Source organism: Gossypium hirsutum, chromosome D06 (genome assembly GCF_007990345.1).
Source record: "Gossypium hirsutum isolate 1008001.06 chromosome D06, Gossypium_hirsutum_v2.1, whole genome shotgun sequence".
NCBI lineage: Eukaryota > Viridiplantae > Streptophyta > Magnoliopsida > Malvales > Malvaceae > Gossypium > Gossypium hirsutum.
In genome coordinates this window covers 56,982,478-56,998,841 of record NC_053442.1, presented here as the reverse complement: position 1 = coordinate 56,998,841, position 16,364 = coordinate 56,982,478, and the positions used below count along the sequence as shown (strand labels likewise).

The following is a 16,364-nucleotide window of genomic DNA, read 5'->3' as shown; positions in this document are numbered from 1 at the left end:
ACTTGCAACACAAATAATAAATCTCCATGAAATATTATATATATCTCCTATCATATGGAAAGCCATGGAAGCTCTCATGATCACCATCTTCCCGTAAATATCCAATTAAAGCAACCTAATTTGGCTGTTAATATACGGCCTCTCAATCCCTGAAAGATCACATAATAGAATTTATAGCCAAGGATTATTGATCTTTATTACAGATTAAATCCGAAAAAGAGAACGACCTACTCACGCCTACTGAAAGTGGATGCCTCAACCAAAAAACTTGATGATCATTATATATACATATAATATTATATTATATTATATACATATTATAAGGTATCTTCTTTTATCTTGTCCGCCGCCTAGGCGTGTCGGATGCCAAATTGCCAGTCCCTCAACACCATTGCTTTTTCCCCATTCCTTTTCTTGCGGAATTTCATGAGCAAACACCAACCATGGATATATATACATACATATATATATCATTTACGTGTATATATATGTATATGTATATGTATATATATATGTATATATTCTCCATTTCCTATTCCTTGAGCTTAATTAAGTAATATTAACCCATTCACGTATGACTCATCTCCAACTACACATGCATTAACTTCAGCATCTATTCAAAGATATTGCATTTACTACAAATTAGGCTAAGACAATGCGAATACTATTCCCAGGTCAGTTCTTAAATATGGCATTTGATGTTTTCCCTGCATCCTACAAATCCAAAAGCAAAAGATAGGGGTCTATTTCAACCCAATAAAAACTGAAAAAATTTATACCTCACGTATCCTAAAATTCTTTTGCGTGGTTCATATAGTTTACATTTTGTCATCAACTTCTTTAATCAACCCCTCAAAAGATAAATGTGACATCATTCCCACTAAGCCTAACCACGGTTCGGGTCAGGAGGCAATTCAATTTTATAAAAATTATTTCTTACCCAAGCTTTTTTTTTCTTGCTTTTTATCCAAGGGCACGAATTACTCTCCATTTAACATTAAATAAATTTAATTATTAAATAATAATTCGAGCCTTGATTAAAGCCAGGTTCTTGGCTAGGTGCATGAAAGTCCCACCCATTTCATCACCCTTTCTTGTTTTTTTTCTTTCTGAAATATACCAAATATATATGTTGGCCACGGAAGACGCAATATATGTTTCCATCTTGAGTAGTTCTTTGTTTTTGAGTAATTAGGTTTTTGTCACGTCAAAAAGAAGGTTCTATTACTCTATTCTTGGTGATAAGTCCACACCTTTCTCCCACGAACCCTTTTCAAAGAATCAGTTGGTGCAGTTTTCTATTGATTGTTTCAATCATCTATATATATAGATGCAAGCAGCCTTATCGTAAAGGCCAAACCCAAACACAAACCCAAAGTTTTAATCTATAATTCTTAACCTAATGATGGAAGAAATAGAATGCAAACCACCAACTCAGCTCATAGTAGAAGCTTCTATTAGCAGTACTGACCACCCAGAGAAGAACAACAGCGGTGAGGCGCTATCTCCATCATGTTCCAATATATTAACGAAGATCCATGCTGGGTATTTTAGGATAAGCCTTTCCCTTGGGTGTCAAGCTTTGTTGTGGAAGATTCTGACTCAACCAAATGGTGTTTCTCGAGATGTTCTGCATGTTTTCAGCAAGCTCCCATCTACGGCTTGTTTGCTGCTATGGTGTCTGGCTGCTTTAACACAGATTTCACTGACTTTGGTTTATGCTCTCCGATGTTACTTTCAGTTCGATTTGGTTAAGGCCGAGTTCTCACACCATATCGGAGTTAACTATCTGTATGCTCCTTGGATTTCATGGCTTGCCTTGCTTCAATCTGCACCGATTCTCCTTCAGAATTCCAGCCTTCTTCATATGATTCTCTGTTGGACCTTTATTGTTCCCTTGGCAATGCTTGATATTAAAATATACGGACAATGGTTCACAACGGAGAAACGGTTTCTATCGGTAATGGCAAACCCGACTAGCCTGATATCGGTGATTGGGAACTTGGTAGCCGCTCGAGCTGCAGCACAGATGGGCTGGAAAGAGAGTGCAGTTTGTATGTGGTCACTTGGTATGGTTCACTATTTAGTACTCTTTGTTACACTCTATCAACGCTTATCGGGTCAAAATTCTCTCCCTACGATTTTACGACCAACGTTCTTCTTGTTCTTCGCTGCTCCCAGCATGGGTAGTTTAGCTTGGAACTCCATTACCGGAACTTTCGATACCACATCGAAGATGCTCTTTTTCTTCTCTCTCTTCCTCTTCGTGTCTCTGGTAAATTTACAGCAAACAACGTTAAACATGCCTGTTTCTTGTATATATATATTATATATATAGCAGTCAAACCAGACAGTGACATCGATCTTTGCTATGGTTGGTTTTTACAGGCTTGCAGGCCATTCCTATTCAAGAAATCCATGAGGAAATTCAATGTGGCATGGTGGGCATACTCTTTCCCGTTAACCTTCCTTGCCATGGCAGCTGTTGAATACTCACGAGAGGTGAAATGTCATGTTGCAACTCTGTTAATGCTTTTGTTGTCAGTAGTGTCAGTTCTGGTCTTTCTTGGCTTAATGATGCTCACTGCTGCTAACATTGACCGGCTGTTGGGTGGAACTGATGATCCCATACTGGCTTTTTGCAAAAACAAGAAATCAAATGCTGGAGCCACAACGAAATAAGTGCCTAATATGGGTATATGTTTGATATGGGACGTAATGCTAAACTATTTCTAAGATGTATTTGGATAACTCTTGGGTTTTAATAATCAAATTATAAATGTTAAATTATGACACACCTGTGTGAGGTTTTGGTTGAATGGTGATGTATATAAAAATTTATGTTCAAATCGTATCATATATTTTTCTATATAAAAAGGCAAAAATACCCTCTACATAATACAATTACTAGGTATAATAACCCAAGAAAACAACTCAACCACATGCTTAATATATAGATATAGATGCACGTTAATGAGAATAGTTTGATGGTTTTCTTGGGCATACTTATAACTCAAATTACCAAGCATTTTGTTGGTTCAAAAATCCATATTCTTGGGTAATATAAAGTTCTTATTCTAGCATTCAAACTATTACAATGTTCTAAAATATATCAAAGATCAAAACTCATCCATTGATTCATTGAACAGATAGATTCTCAATAATAAAAACATGAAGCTGAAATGACAAAGAGAGGCTAATTTCTCAAATATATATATGAATGTGTGTATTTTTTTTTTCTTTGGATCTTTCTCCGTTTGACAAAATTCAAGAACTAAACTGCAAACGTCAAATCCATTACAGAACTCCTGAAGAACTTTATTGGAAAAACGCTAATGAAGCAGCAAAAACAATTCGCAAGAGGTGCTCAAATTCCTTAGGTATTCGTTCTTCTTACCACCTGAATGTGACAAGCTCTAGTCAGATTCAAGCTGCTTAATCCTTGCCCTCAGAGTGGCTATTTCTTCCTCCAAGGCCGTAACTTTGTCTGACCCACCTGCATCTTCAAATCCCTGACCTTGTTTCTTGGCAGTCTCCATGGTCTTCCTTCTTATACGGAGTTCTTTAATATAATGGTGTAATTTGTCTATAATTAGAGATAGGAATAGCAATCCCCCTGTAAAAAAAGTTACCCACCATTAAAAACACAGTTTCTTATCAGACCAAAAAGGAAGTGAGAGACATCCCCAGTGAACTTCTAGCTGAATAATGAAGCATACAACAACTTTTGGAAATTAATATGAGATGTAAAAAACCATAATATCAAGAAAACAAACGAAAGTTTACACTGCAAGAGGAGAATTATAGAATACATGATTCAGGTGTGAGCGTCAGCTATGAGTAAGTATACGACACGGGCATGGTTAGATTTTTCTAAGATTTTCCACACCTTTACAGATCATATCCTCAGATCTATGTGTTCAACATAGTGTTTAAGAAAAATGAAGGGTCCAAGTGCTATATGTTATATATAAGGCTAAAAAACAGGTACCATTGTCCTGTTTTCCCTCCATTTTTGAAGATAAATAATGTATACATTTCAGGGAATTGAATAAAAAGTAAAAGGGTATTGATATTATTAGAATTTGGAACCTGAATCAAGTCCTGCCTTCGCCACCCTAATTGCATAAAGAAGCAATTGAGTCAAACCAATTTATTTTGACAATTAGGTCAAACAATAAAAGCATTCTAGAAAAGAAAATAAGATATAAACAATCATAATAATTGCATACAGTATGGTAGAAGGAATCAAGATCCCGGATAAAAGTGAAAAAAATTAGGATTAGATTTTAGAAGAACTATGGAGGAAGAATTAATTAATTAATTACCCATGAGAGTAGTTTCGAGGAGGTTTTTGGCCATGAGAATCTCGTCCGTTAGAGAAGCGTTTCCATCAACGATCCAGCGTTTCTTGAGCATCATCATGCTGAATATGTACGACAACATCACAACGGATACTGTTCCGCCCACCGTCTTCACTATGACCGGACCTCGTCCCCTCTTGGCCCGATCCAGAACCATTAACACCAGCTTCCTTAACGGTGTCTTGAAGCATAGTACGATGATCACCGCCATCTCTGCGAATATCACCGTGAACAACAACTGTAGCATCTTTAAACGTTATTCCTTTTCTGGAACCCCAAAAAGAGTAATGCAAACTCTTTCAGTAACAACGAACCCAACACCGAAAAGCACAAAAACAGATTAGTTTTCCATTAATGAAGAAGATGAAGGAGCGCGATTCTCGTACGCAATTTTATTTTTGATCTTTAAGTTCTTTTTTGGGTTAAATTTCTAAAAGCCCCCTTACCTTTTTGTTTATTTGAGATATTTCTTCTTTTGAATATTCATGTAAGACGTATTTTTAAAATTATACTGATAATCGGATGGATCATATCATCGATTTTTTATTGACCAGTCCAACCAGTCTGATTGATCAAGAATTAAAAAAATTTTGAAAAATAGGGAAATCTAGAAATAAAAATTTGGAAAAAAATAAGAAAGAATATTTAAAAAAAGCTTTTATGAACTAGGTTTGAGTTGGTTGGTTATTGGGTTTAGGGTTGAGCTTTTTTTCTCGATTTGGGCTAAGAATTTTGGCCCAAAAATAAAAAGAAATCGGTTCAATTGGTTTTCAGTTCAATGCCAATTCAATCGCGGTTCAAAACGGTTCACAATTCAACCAATTCAATCATTTTATTTGAACTAGTATATCGATTGGTCCAATCCAATTTAAACAACCATAATCAACACCTTTTAGGCTGCTTCTTGTTTTCTTTTTTGAGATAAAAAGTAAGGAATATGGTTTGTCCAGAGATCAGACCTAAAATCAATTTCAACTAAATACTTAAAACTCAATTTCTTGTAATTAGGACTATTTAGGCTTTCAAAGTTTAGATTAATATTAGAGACGCTAACAAGGCTGCCCATAAGCTTGCAAGAGGCGCTTTGTTACATGCGGACTACTTTGAAGGGATGTTTGGTTCGTCGAATCTTAGATTTTGTTTCCTAATAAGATTTAGGAGAATGTAATTACGGGTGGAATGTGAGATTAACTTGTTTGTTTCATTTGATTGGAATGTAAGATTCATATGTTTGGTTAATAGAATGTAAGATTACCTAAAAGAAAGTTTTATATGTTGTCATTACTATAAAATATGAACACATTAACCAAATAATTAAGTCAACTATTAAAAGAATGTTGCAAGTTAATTCACCAAATTGTCAATCATTCTATAATCCTAATAGCTAGAACAAAAACCTAAAATCATGTAAAGAAAAAAATTTTTGATTGAAAGTTATGACCTCAATCAAAATTTCTATCGAAATGACAATTTAACTCACAAAAAACAAAGCAAATGTAATGACCCGAAAGTCAGTGATGTCGAAAAATATGGTTTTGAGACTCCATTTCTAAATACCGATAAAAATATTTACGGAGTTATATTATGCATGAATTGTAACATCCTAAAAACTGGGTTAGAAGAAATTGACTTGTGAAATCAAGAGTGGCCATCTCTCGATTTATGAGTTAAAATCTTGGAAATTTTAACAAGTAAATTGATCTGGTTTAGTGGTTAGGTGTTCTGGTCTCAATTGATGATTTGATTGATTCTCATATTCACAGAACGTCCTCTTCTCCTTCTATTTTTCTTTCTTTTATTTTTTTCTCCTCTTCTGTTCAATTATAATTTTTCTTTTCTTCTACTTCGTTATTCTGTCGTTGAATCCTTTTGTATTCGTTACGCCAAGTTCCTTTGTGCGATTAATCTTCAATCGAACTGTAAGTGTCCTTTGTCAAGTTTTATTTGCTTGAGTTTGATGATGGTCGAAGTTACATCCTTTTCATTTGGAATGGATTCTAATTTGTGTAAGTCTTTGTTAGGCGAAGTTCTCAAGAGTAATGTTATTTCAACGTTCTAAGTTTGTACTGTTGATTTTGTATGAGGGTAAGCGTTAGTTTTCGTTTTGAGATTTCGTCGGGTTTGGATGCTAATCTTAATGATTGTTTCGAATAAGTCGTTTGATTTATTGTTGTAATGTTATTTTAGGGACAGGAATCCATCCTTGTTGCTTCTACATCAAATCCGTGTCAGGTGGGTACCGATAACCCAACTTTATTTCAAGTTTAGTCATTGGAAAACTGACTGTCGACACCACACGGCCGCGTGCCAGGCTATGTGGTAAACCGTATGAGCTATACAGTTGTGTGCCAAGCCATGTGGCAGGACGTTTAACTCACTGTTCTTGAAAATTGGAGGCACACGGGTGTGTGTCCATGTCGTGTGTGGTTATGTGTTATGCGGGGTTCATACGGGCCAATGACACCGGCGTGTGTCCAGGCCGTGTAACTCACTGATTGCATATTAGGCCTGTGTAACACACCGGCGTGTGTTAGACCGTGTAAGACACACGGGCATGTGCTAGACCGTGCGGAGGCACACGGGCTAGCTATCCAGACCATGTGAAACCACACAAGCGTGTGGACCAATATTTGGAATTTTTTTCTTTAGGCCACAAGCGTCGTTCAAAACAAATGTAGGCCTATTGTAGGGTCCCTACGATCTGAATTAGGTTATATAACATTATATCTGATGATCTGGTGATGACCACCTTGTAATCTGTACGTATATCCGCTATGTTCGAACCTAAATAAGTAAGATATGTCAGAGCGGAATGTGCTGATCTTTTATGTATGCGAATTATCCAGGTACGATATGTATTCTGTTAAGTTTAACGGTATGCCTAAGAACATGTGACATCGAATATGTTGAATTGATTGGCACTGATTTTGATTTACAACCATGCATGTGACTTCATGGCAAATCTGATATTATTTGTTAAGTTTTGATCAATCTGTTTTATAACGCATGGGCTCCTATGCTTACTGACTCTGTTATTGTACGATAGCATGACTTACATGCTTATCACTATGCTTCTGTATATGCATGTCATGACACATTGCATGAGGTTTGAGATGATGTGAAAGGAGGAAGTTTCTTGCAATTTAATGATCTGCATTATCTGATGGTTTATCCACAGACCTATTCTGACAGCTTGACTGCAATATAGTGGCTTGACCACGTATATCTGATCTAGAAGTTTTAACTGCAAAATTCTGGTGGCACTGTCCATAGATATCTGTTGGTGTGATTTGGTTGGACAAGTTATAGGGGAACTCTATCTTGGTGTGTAGCGCAGTTGGATAGAATATTTTCTGATAAATCTGTATTCTTATCTATTTTGAAAAAAATGCTGCATCTGCATAAACATACATCCTTTGTATAGCTTTGCTCTATTCTGTTCTGTTTAGTTTAGCTCTGCTCTGTTCCACTATGTTATGTTCTGCTCTGTCCTGTTCCGGTAGGTTTGTGTTGTTTTGTTATATTAGCATGATGGAAATCTCCGTGATACTCTGGTCTATTCTATTCTAGTCTTATACTCGCTATTAAGTTCTCTATGTTACTCTGATTTATATACTATGTTTTGTTAATTGCAGTTGATGTTGGTTATACAGTAGGCTTTATAACTCACCTTTTGGTTTTATATTTGTGTGTTCAGGTAAGTCTCTGACTTAGGACCGGATGGTGTGTGAGATTTCATATTGTTTTGCAATAATATAAAAATGCTTTTGATCTTTTAGGTTTGTAGTCTATTTCTGAGCTCGTCTTGACTTTTGCTAAATTTGTCAGTAGTTGATAATTTTTAATGTGAAACTGCAAAACACTCAAGTCGACAAAGCGAATTTTGTTTTTCAACGTTAAACTCCGAAAAGATTTTTCCGCCATGAATCAAGTAAAGTTTTGAATGTTTTCTGGATAATTACTGAAATCAGTTTTTAATACGTTGGTGTAACTCATCCAGATTTGGTTTAAACTTCTAGGTTGGGTTTGGGGTGTTACATTTATTGAATTTTGGATAGGTAATTTTTCCGAAATAGTGATTAATTAAGGTTTAGAAACTAAATTGTAAAGTTCAATCGCTATAAATTCTTTATTAAGAAATGAGTTGGGATTTATATAGTGATTAAACCATGGACTAAAATGGAAAATTTACCACACTAGAAATGCTAGTGGACGGTAGATGGATGTTATAAAAATATATTATAAAATTTTAATTAGTTATATATTAAAAAGTTAAAAAACTAAAATTATATGTATATATATTAGAAATCAGTGGGGGAGAGAGAACATCATCTTTCCCACAGAAATTGAGAGAAATTTAAAGGGAAACTGTATGGCCGATTCTCAAGCTTTTATTCCAACAAATTGGTTAGTTCAATTTAGTCTTTTTTCTTATAATTTTTATATTTTTAAGATCTTGGGAGCTTAATCTAGGTTGCCCATGTATCAATTTGTAAAACTGTTAAAGTTTTGAAATTTGTTATAGTTGAGAATTGAAAGTTTTAGGTGTTAAATTGATAGATTTTAAGCTTAGGTGTGAAAAAATGATTAAATTGTAAAGTTTAATTGATAGTTTCGTACATTAGGGACTAAATTGAATAAAATGTAAAATTTGCTATAGAAATAAGAAATAGGAGGTCCCTAATGGATTATAGTGAAATCAAAATTAAATTTGGAGTTTTAATTTGAAAGTTATGTTAGTCTTGTTTTTAAGGACTAAATTAAACAAAATGAAAATTTTGTATAAAATGAAAATTAATTATTAATTTGGTTGGATATTGATAATATTTTATGTTTATGTTAATACGTAGCTAACATCGACTCGGATTCCTCGAAAAGAAAAGGAAAAGCTAAAGTCGTCAACGAATAGCTTGAAATTTCTGTTTGTATTTCTATGATTCAATTGAGTTTAATTATTGCTTGTTCTTGTTAAATTGCATGATTTAGTCACGACGTAAGTATATAATGCTTGTATGAGTTAAGTTGAGATGATTGATATGGTACATCGAGATAAAGGACTAAATCAAATAGAATAGAAAGTTGTATAACTTACCTGGTACATGAAATTGGTATGAAATTGAGTTGAGAATTGTTATATATGGTATTGAAATATTAAATTGATGATGAAATTGAGATTGGTAGAATGTAAATTGAACTTATAATGGAATTAAAAATTGGTTACCTAGTAAATGGATAGGTTATACTTCGGTTTATCCGATGATGCACCGTGTGTCCCAGTATAATTGCTTTGGCCTGTCCGATGATGTATTGTGTGTGCCAGTATAATTGTTTCGGTTTGTCAGATGATGCACTGTGTGTGCCAGTACAATTGCTTCGATATGTATTTTTTACATAAAACTTTTATTCGAAAATATATGTATTTTTTTACTTAAAAAAAGATATTATTTTCTTTGTTTTTTTAATTTTTAGTACTAATATTTTTTTTTAGAATTTTACTTGAAATAAATAATTTGAATTTATTTATAATATCAATAAGACAAACAAATTTATACAAAATTATAAAATATTTTTAAAATATTTTAATTGATACATACAACCAAACTTGTGCATCACCGGGTAAGAAAACTTATATTAACTAGAATTCGGATGTTATTGATGAGACATTTTTTAAGTGTATTCATTGCTAAAAATAAAAGTTTGTAGATGAATAAATAATATGAATAATCTCTGTTGTTGTTTTTTTTTAATAATAATCATAAGTTAAATGTGTTTTGTATATGATTGCACATTTTTTACTCTATTTTATAACGGTTGAACTAGAAGTGGTTTTAACTAGAAATTAAATATGTCATACGCTATATGCATGATTAATTTTTCTAGTCATAGAATAATGGAAAGCATTAGTTGATCTCATAAAATCACTGTTCTAGCACAAAATATTTTAGTGGAAATGTGGATATAATAATCCTATATTTGAAAGCGAGATCATATTATGCATGTTTCTAATGGTGCACATGATACTTATATATATATATATAGCTTGGATATGATCTACAATCTCATAGTCTTATAATTTTGAGATATAGTAAAATTTTGAAATTCACTTTAAAAGTCGTGAATCAAAGATCTCGTTAATATGAAAATACCAATATTAATGATATTTGACCTATTTTAGTAATGGATATGGTTTTGATTATAGTCACAAAATGATTAAAAATATTCATGATAAAAGGTGTATAAATGTGTGATGTTGTAGTCAAATAGTTGGACAGTAGATGATCCTCTAATATGACTGACTATATACTAAAATATATGAAATATCCTTGCTTTGTTAAGAAATCATGTTATTTGGATATGCATATGTGATAAGTTTTAAAGGTCATCTATTGACAATGAAAAGAGGTTATAGAAAATAGGAAATATGTTGTCTAGTTTCACCAAGGGATTTGAGGTCTCTTTGCAACATCTTGGTGAAAAATACATGATAATACCAATAAAGTGATCATTGTTAATTGATAATCATACAAATGGTATTCTTGATAGCATTCTTTTGCAAAAGAATGAATAACATGGTGGAGATGTTGGTCTTGTGAACTTTCAAGACACAAATAAATATAAAGTTTCACCATGTGATATAGAAAATTAATATAGCTATGTTGGAAATTTGGAAATTTAGGAATAAGGTACAAGTCCATACTATTTCAGTCACCCATGATGGAAACTTGATTCAACTCTTGGTATAACGTTAAGTCATAAGTTTTATGAGATAAAGTACATCATCAGTATGTGACTGCTAACACTATAAAACATTATATAATATACCATCACAGGGTGAAAAGTGCTAGGTACCCGTAATGATGGGGGGATAAGTATTACATTCTCAATAGACCCATAACATAAATATGTTAGATTCTTATAATTACGAGAACAATCTCGATGAGATCTACCTATGAGTAGAAATGTGGTCGCTTCTAAGAGCTCAAGGGCTTGGCTTTAACAACATGAAAAGAGGTTACAAACACATGGTCATAATAGTGTCTCTAGATACCGTGCATTGATTGGTATTGAAATCGTTGTGCGAGATGTGTTCGGTTAATCAAATGAAATACCATGCAGCTTTGATTAACTATAGCATATTTTCACTAAATGAAAATTCAATCCTAAGACCCCTTTCATTTATGCAATCGATTTTCAAGATTATCAAAATCTAAAATATTTTGAAAATGCGGGGAGGGGTGAATTGTTGGAACATTTTTAAAATATTTATAATGTTCTAATAATTATAATTGAAAAGTTACAAGTGATCCAAAAGTTGTCACTTGGTTATTAATTAAGCGATGTCATGATTTATAGTGATAATTTATGTCTATTGTCAGCAAAAGTTATATCACTTATTAATAATAAGGAGTCATAATTATTCAAATATATATCTATTGAATAATTATTTTTATTCCTAAAAGATGTGACTATTCATTTGGATAATTATGTCTCTATTAAGAGACATGAGAACTCCTATAAATAGAAGTTAAAATTCATTTATTTGGTACACCAAAAACACATCAAAAGTTGAGAAACAAAAGTTTCTTTTTATTCTCCTCCATCTTTTAATATTCTTAGATTGTTCTATAAAGAAAAACTGTAAAAAAAATTTATAGAAATTGATATTCTTGCTATGCTCCGCTCAATGCTCAGTGAACTATTTCTACTAGTGCAAAACGTAGACAACCTTTCAGTTTCATTATATCCTCAAGGTTCATTTACTAATAACTCTTACATACCAAATTATAAGTGAGACGAATAAAAATCTTAAAGAAAGTGATATTGATACACGCACATAAATTTTTTATCTCCATACACCAACAATAACAATATACTATAAATTTTTTTTAACTTCTTATAAATTAATCAAAAATTACGAGTTAAAAAAACACACAAAAATTTTAAACTTTCAACTCCACTCTTATCTAATTTTTAATAAATATATTTTTTTCAACTATTTCAATATCATGTATATGGCACGTGAATATAATTTGTGTGACATCATCTGTCTAGTCTCTTGGCTGACAGTCAAATTAATGCTAACTTATAAGTAGCTAAAAAATACTAATTTTAATAATCACATTTTCCCTTTACACAAAAATCACATTTTCAAACCTTTCCATCTTAGTGTATGCTATACTTTATAAAATTATATATAAAAGAATAATTCATCTACATAAATCCATCCATATGGGGCCAATCACAAAATCAGCCTCCCTTTTCGTTTTATCCATATAACATCATGATGTTTATATATATATATATATATAATGAATTATTTAGTTGTTGATGTTATTTTAGTTTTTTATTATTTTTTTTTTGTCTCTTTTAACTTTTAAATTTATATTATTTATTAAATTATTTTTGAAATGGATATTTATTAAATTTATTGATGTAAAATACATAACGTAAATTGTAAAGTTTAAAATCTAAAAGAATTGAACATTTAAATAAAAAATTAAAATGATTTTTTAGTAAAATTGAAGTAACAAATAAATGATTATTGCAAAATAAAAAAATTTATGTCTTACATCATGGTAGCTCAGGATGAATATAAAACTCCACCTTCTTTTTAAATCAATTTAATCATCTTACTTCATATGAATTCAAACTATGACTTCATGTTCTAGGTTCTAATAACCAGTTTTTAGTGAATACTCAACAAAGGTGTTCATTTGATCAAGTAACTGTTAAAATTATGTTTGAATGGTTACATATACATATATACATACAAAAGAAATCATTTCTAAGATGTACAAAAAAAATAAAGAATCATTTATAAGCTTATATATCAATCAAAATAGTTTGCTTGCAAATTCTTCACTGCATTCTGCAATTGCTGCAAGTTGCTTAAGTTCTGATAGGCTCCTCCCTAGCTGCAAAGCCACCTTCATTTCAAGGATTTCTCCATTTTCTCTTCTCTCAACATCTTTCTCATTGATATTTGACATTATGTTCTCTTCAATCAGCTTAAAGAATCCGGCATTACCTCGATACATCTCGAACACCATTCCGACCTGGCCGCCATGTTCCAACGAGTTCACCGCGGTAGCTACTGCACCTGCTACGACTCCCATCATCACAGGCCATGAGCAATCAGTAGTGCCCACGAAGGAAGATCCCAAAGCCCCTAAAATGGTTAACAAGGGACCTGATATTGCCAACATTTTATTAAGTTTCAATGCTTTGCTCCCCAAATCTATATACTCAGCCAAATCTTTCTGCTTCAAAACTCTAACAACTTGCCTCATTTCTTCCTCTAGCGTTCTGGTCCAACCATTGTTTCCCTCTATTTTCCCAACAAATCCTTGCTTTGACCTTTGTTTTGGCCACCACCTTGCTGGTTCAACTTTTGAAGGGAATTTTTCAAGCATAGAACCCAGTAAAGGAAGTGGATATGCCTTAGCAAGAGCTAAAACTTTCTCCATTGCTTCATTAACATCATTTATATCTAGTTTGCCAAGAGCTAATGTTGTTTCAATTTGAACACGAAGCTGCTTGAACAATCTCGCAGCATTTCTTTGTTCTTCTGCAAGTTGGGATGGTTGAATCTTGTTCATAACCAACAACAAACCCGTGGCTGCTACATAAAGCACAATGGAAGATAGCTTAAGTGCCATCAAAGGTGACCCTTCCGCAGCTAAAGCGGCTAGCCCGGCCATGGTGGCACCACTGAGGGTCATGGCGTTGATGGAAGTCAAAAGGAGGCGATTCCAATTATCACGCTGCTCTCCAATGTTCTTATGCATCTCCACTCTATCTGCAACAGCCTCCATGATCGCATAAAGCTTGGCAATCACCCGAGGATCATCAGATGATTTGGTGTCATGTCTAGCAATAGGATAACCGGTTCTCGTTTCCATTTCGTCAACTAAATATCTGCTAGGGAGCTTCGGGTGAGAGACTACACCAAGGTGGACCCTTGGTGCGTTAACTCTCGCACCAACTATTTCACGACGACAGCGCAAGGAAGGCAAACTTTTTGACAACAACAGGTTGCTTGAAACTTGAATGCCTGCCATGGCTTGTTTAAGTTTAATCTAAGAGCACCAAAGTGAATTGAGTTTTAATAGGAATGAATTCTATATATATGTAGATATGGTCTAATCATTGAAACTTGAACATTTGAACAAGATTTACGGGCTTCCTTCGCTGACTTTCAACGGTAATAACGAGTAACAGATGTTGAAACAGACAACAGCATGGGAGCTGACCATGGCTGTCTTTTGTCTTAACTCCAACCCCAATGCCAAAACTGCTACGTAGATTGAAGAAAACAAGACCATATAAAATCAAAACTTTTATTTTTGTTTAATGATAATTTAGTCAAATTATTCATGTGTACACTATAAATTAATTCTCCCCCAAGAGCAATATCTGGGAATTAGAAATTCTACAAAAATCCTAACCACATTTTCGTGTTAAAAATAAACTTCGTTGAAACTACTAGAAGTCATGTATTAAAGTATGTGAAACGTGCTTACCAAAAATAAATAAATTACAGTACTTAAGCATTTTAAAACCATTTCGTTAATTTTTTTTTGTTGACTAATTATTTCGAGGTATGGAAAAGGTCAGTAAATCACTTCTCAGCGAAATCATTCTTTCTCTACTAGTGTTATCGAATCTTACTAAATATTTTGCTGAGGGTATAAGCAAGTGATCTATATCCAAAAAGTTTTTGGTGCCCATAAGTCCTCAAGGTTTCGTCACCTTCCGATGCACCTCCATATATTCAAACACACAGTAAGTGCCTACCAATCGGTGTAATTCCAACATAACAACACCACATACTCATAACACGAATCCTACAAACATATAAAGTGATATATGTATTAAACTGAAACATAAAATATCAAACGCTAAAATTCATAAATTTTGTATTACATCTTGATGAAAAGTATAATAATTTTTCTAATTAACATATTACTGATGTTTAAAGGACTATAAGAATATGCTAACTCGAAATCAAAGTTTTAACCCCAATGACGTAGGTGGAAAACTACAATTAACTTTAGCGGGAACTCCAATGGCAATGGGTTAGAAGTATATAAAAAGAAAACCTTAATGGCTGTACAGAATATAACCAAAACAATAATTGTCAATCAATATTTATATCACAAAGTAGATGTTGACATAACGTTTAAACCTTGTTGACAAAGTGCATATTCATATTAGAAGATTTAGATTAAGCAGTAATTAATTTTACAAAACACATCAAAACATCTTACATAATAAATCATAGTTATGTATATACAAATAATTGAATATAAAAATATATCCAAAGATCAAATCTGGAAATGAAATCACATTCTAAATTCATATCAAATCATATAATTTGCGTACATAATGCAGCTGAGTTTGGATGAGATCTTTTTCCTTATTAAATTAAAATCTTTTTATCGGGTGAAGGTAAGGAAAGATGAGGTGGATTTATTGGAAGCGCAATGGTGGGACTACTCCTCGGTTATGTTTGCCTTCCAGCTCTTGGCATGGTTCTAGAGTGGGTATCAAATGGTCAGCTTCGTCCTTTGGAGCAGCAAAATTCAATGTCAACAGCGCTGCTCGACGAAAACTAGGTTTGGCTGTCTTAGGTGGAGCGTTGAGGGATCATTTCGGGAAAATATTGGAGTTATTCTCAAGATCTCTTGGTATTATGGACTCTAATGAGCCTGAACTCAAGGCCATTGTGATGGCATTGCAAATTTTTGCTTGTTCTCGGTGGAGAAATTTGTTCAGTTTGATTGTGGAATTGAACTCTGTTAAGAGAAAATATTAGTATAAAGATTGTTAAGATTGTTAGTCTGTTATCAAATCTGTTAATTAGTTTGATATGAAGTTGGTTAGGAGCAGTTACACTCATATGAGTATATAAACATCATTAATGTATTTACTCAAATAGATAAGGAATAATGATCAAAAATTACTCTGTAGATTCATCTTTCTCTCTATCAATATGTT

The 16,364-nt window shown here is 33.1% G+C and overlaps 3 protein-coding genes across 3 annotated transcripts; 1 reads left to right on the top strand and 2 right to left on the bottom strand.

The window, feature by feature from the left end:
• Positions 1 to 1,335: 1,335 nt before the first annotated feature.
• On the top strand, positions 1,336 to 2,790 carry LOC107900582 (S-type anion channel SLAH4). Its single transcript, XM_016826237.2, has 2 exons — positions 1,336 to 2,275; positions 2,389 to 2,790. The coding sequence occupies exons 1-2, from the start codon at positions 1,403 to 1,405 to the stop codon at positions 2,680 to 2,682; spliced, it is 1,167 nt and encodes a 388-aa protein (XP_016681726.1). The 5' UTR covers positions 1,336 to 1,402; the 3' UTR covers positions 2,683 to 2,790.
• A 343-nt stretch (positions 2,791 to 3,133) lies between these two features.
• Positions 3,134 to 4,801, bottom strand: LOC107900583 (uncharacterized). The gene is made up of 2 exons (XM_016826238.2): positions 4,329 to 4,801; positions 3,134 to 3,616 (listed from the first exon to the last, which is right to left on the bottom strand). The coding sequence occupies exons 1-2, from the start codon at positions 4,609 to 4,611 to the stop codon at positions 3,417 to 3,419; spliced, it is 483 nt and encodes a 160-aa protein (XP_016681727.1). The 5' UTR covers positions 4,612 to 4,801; the 3' UTR covers positions 3,134 to 3,416.
• An 8,392-nt stretch (positions 4,802 to 13,193) lies between these two features.
• LOC107900227 (probable F-box protein At4g22030) lies at positions 13,194 to 14,422 on the bottom strand. Its single transcript, XM_016825914.2, has one exon. The coding sequence runs from the start codon at positions 14,264 to 14,266 to the stop codon at positions 13,199 to 13,201; it is 1,068 nt and encodes a 355-aa protein (XP_016681403.2). The 5' UTR covers positions 14,267 to 14,422; the 3' UTR covers positions 13,194 to 13,198.
• Between the last annotated feature and the right edge of the window lie 1,942 nt (positions 14,423 to 16,364).

Coding starts and splice junctions, on each gene's coding strand:
- LOC107900583 (XM_016826238.2), bottom strand. CDS start 4,611: ATGCTACAGTTGTTGTTCACGGTGATATTCGCAGAGATGGCGGTGATC. Junction 3,617..4,328: donor CCTCGAAACTACTCTCATGG/GTAATTAATTAA, acceptor CTTTTTTTACAG/GGGGATTGCTATTCCTATCT.
- LOC107900582 (XM_016826237.2), top strand. CDS start 1,403: ATGATGGAAGAAATAGAATGCAAACCACCAACTCAGCTCATAGTAGAA. Junction 2,276..2,388: donor TCTTCCTCTTCGTGTCTCTG/GTAAATTTACAG, acceptor TGGTTTTTACAG/GCTTGCAGGCCATTCCTATT.
- LOC107900227 (XM_016825914.2), bottom strand. CDS start 14,266: ATGGAAACGAGAACCGGTTATCCTATTGCTAGACATGACACCAAATCA.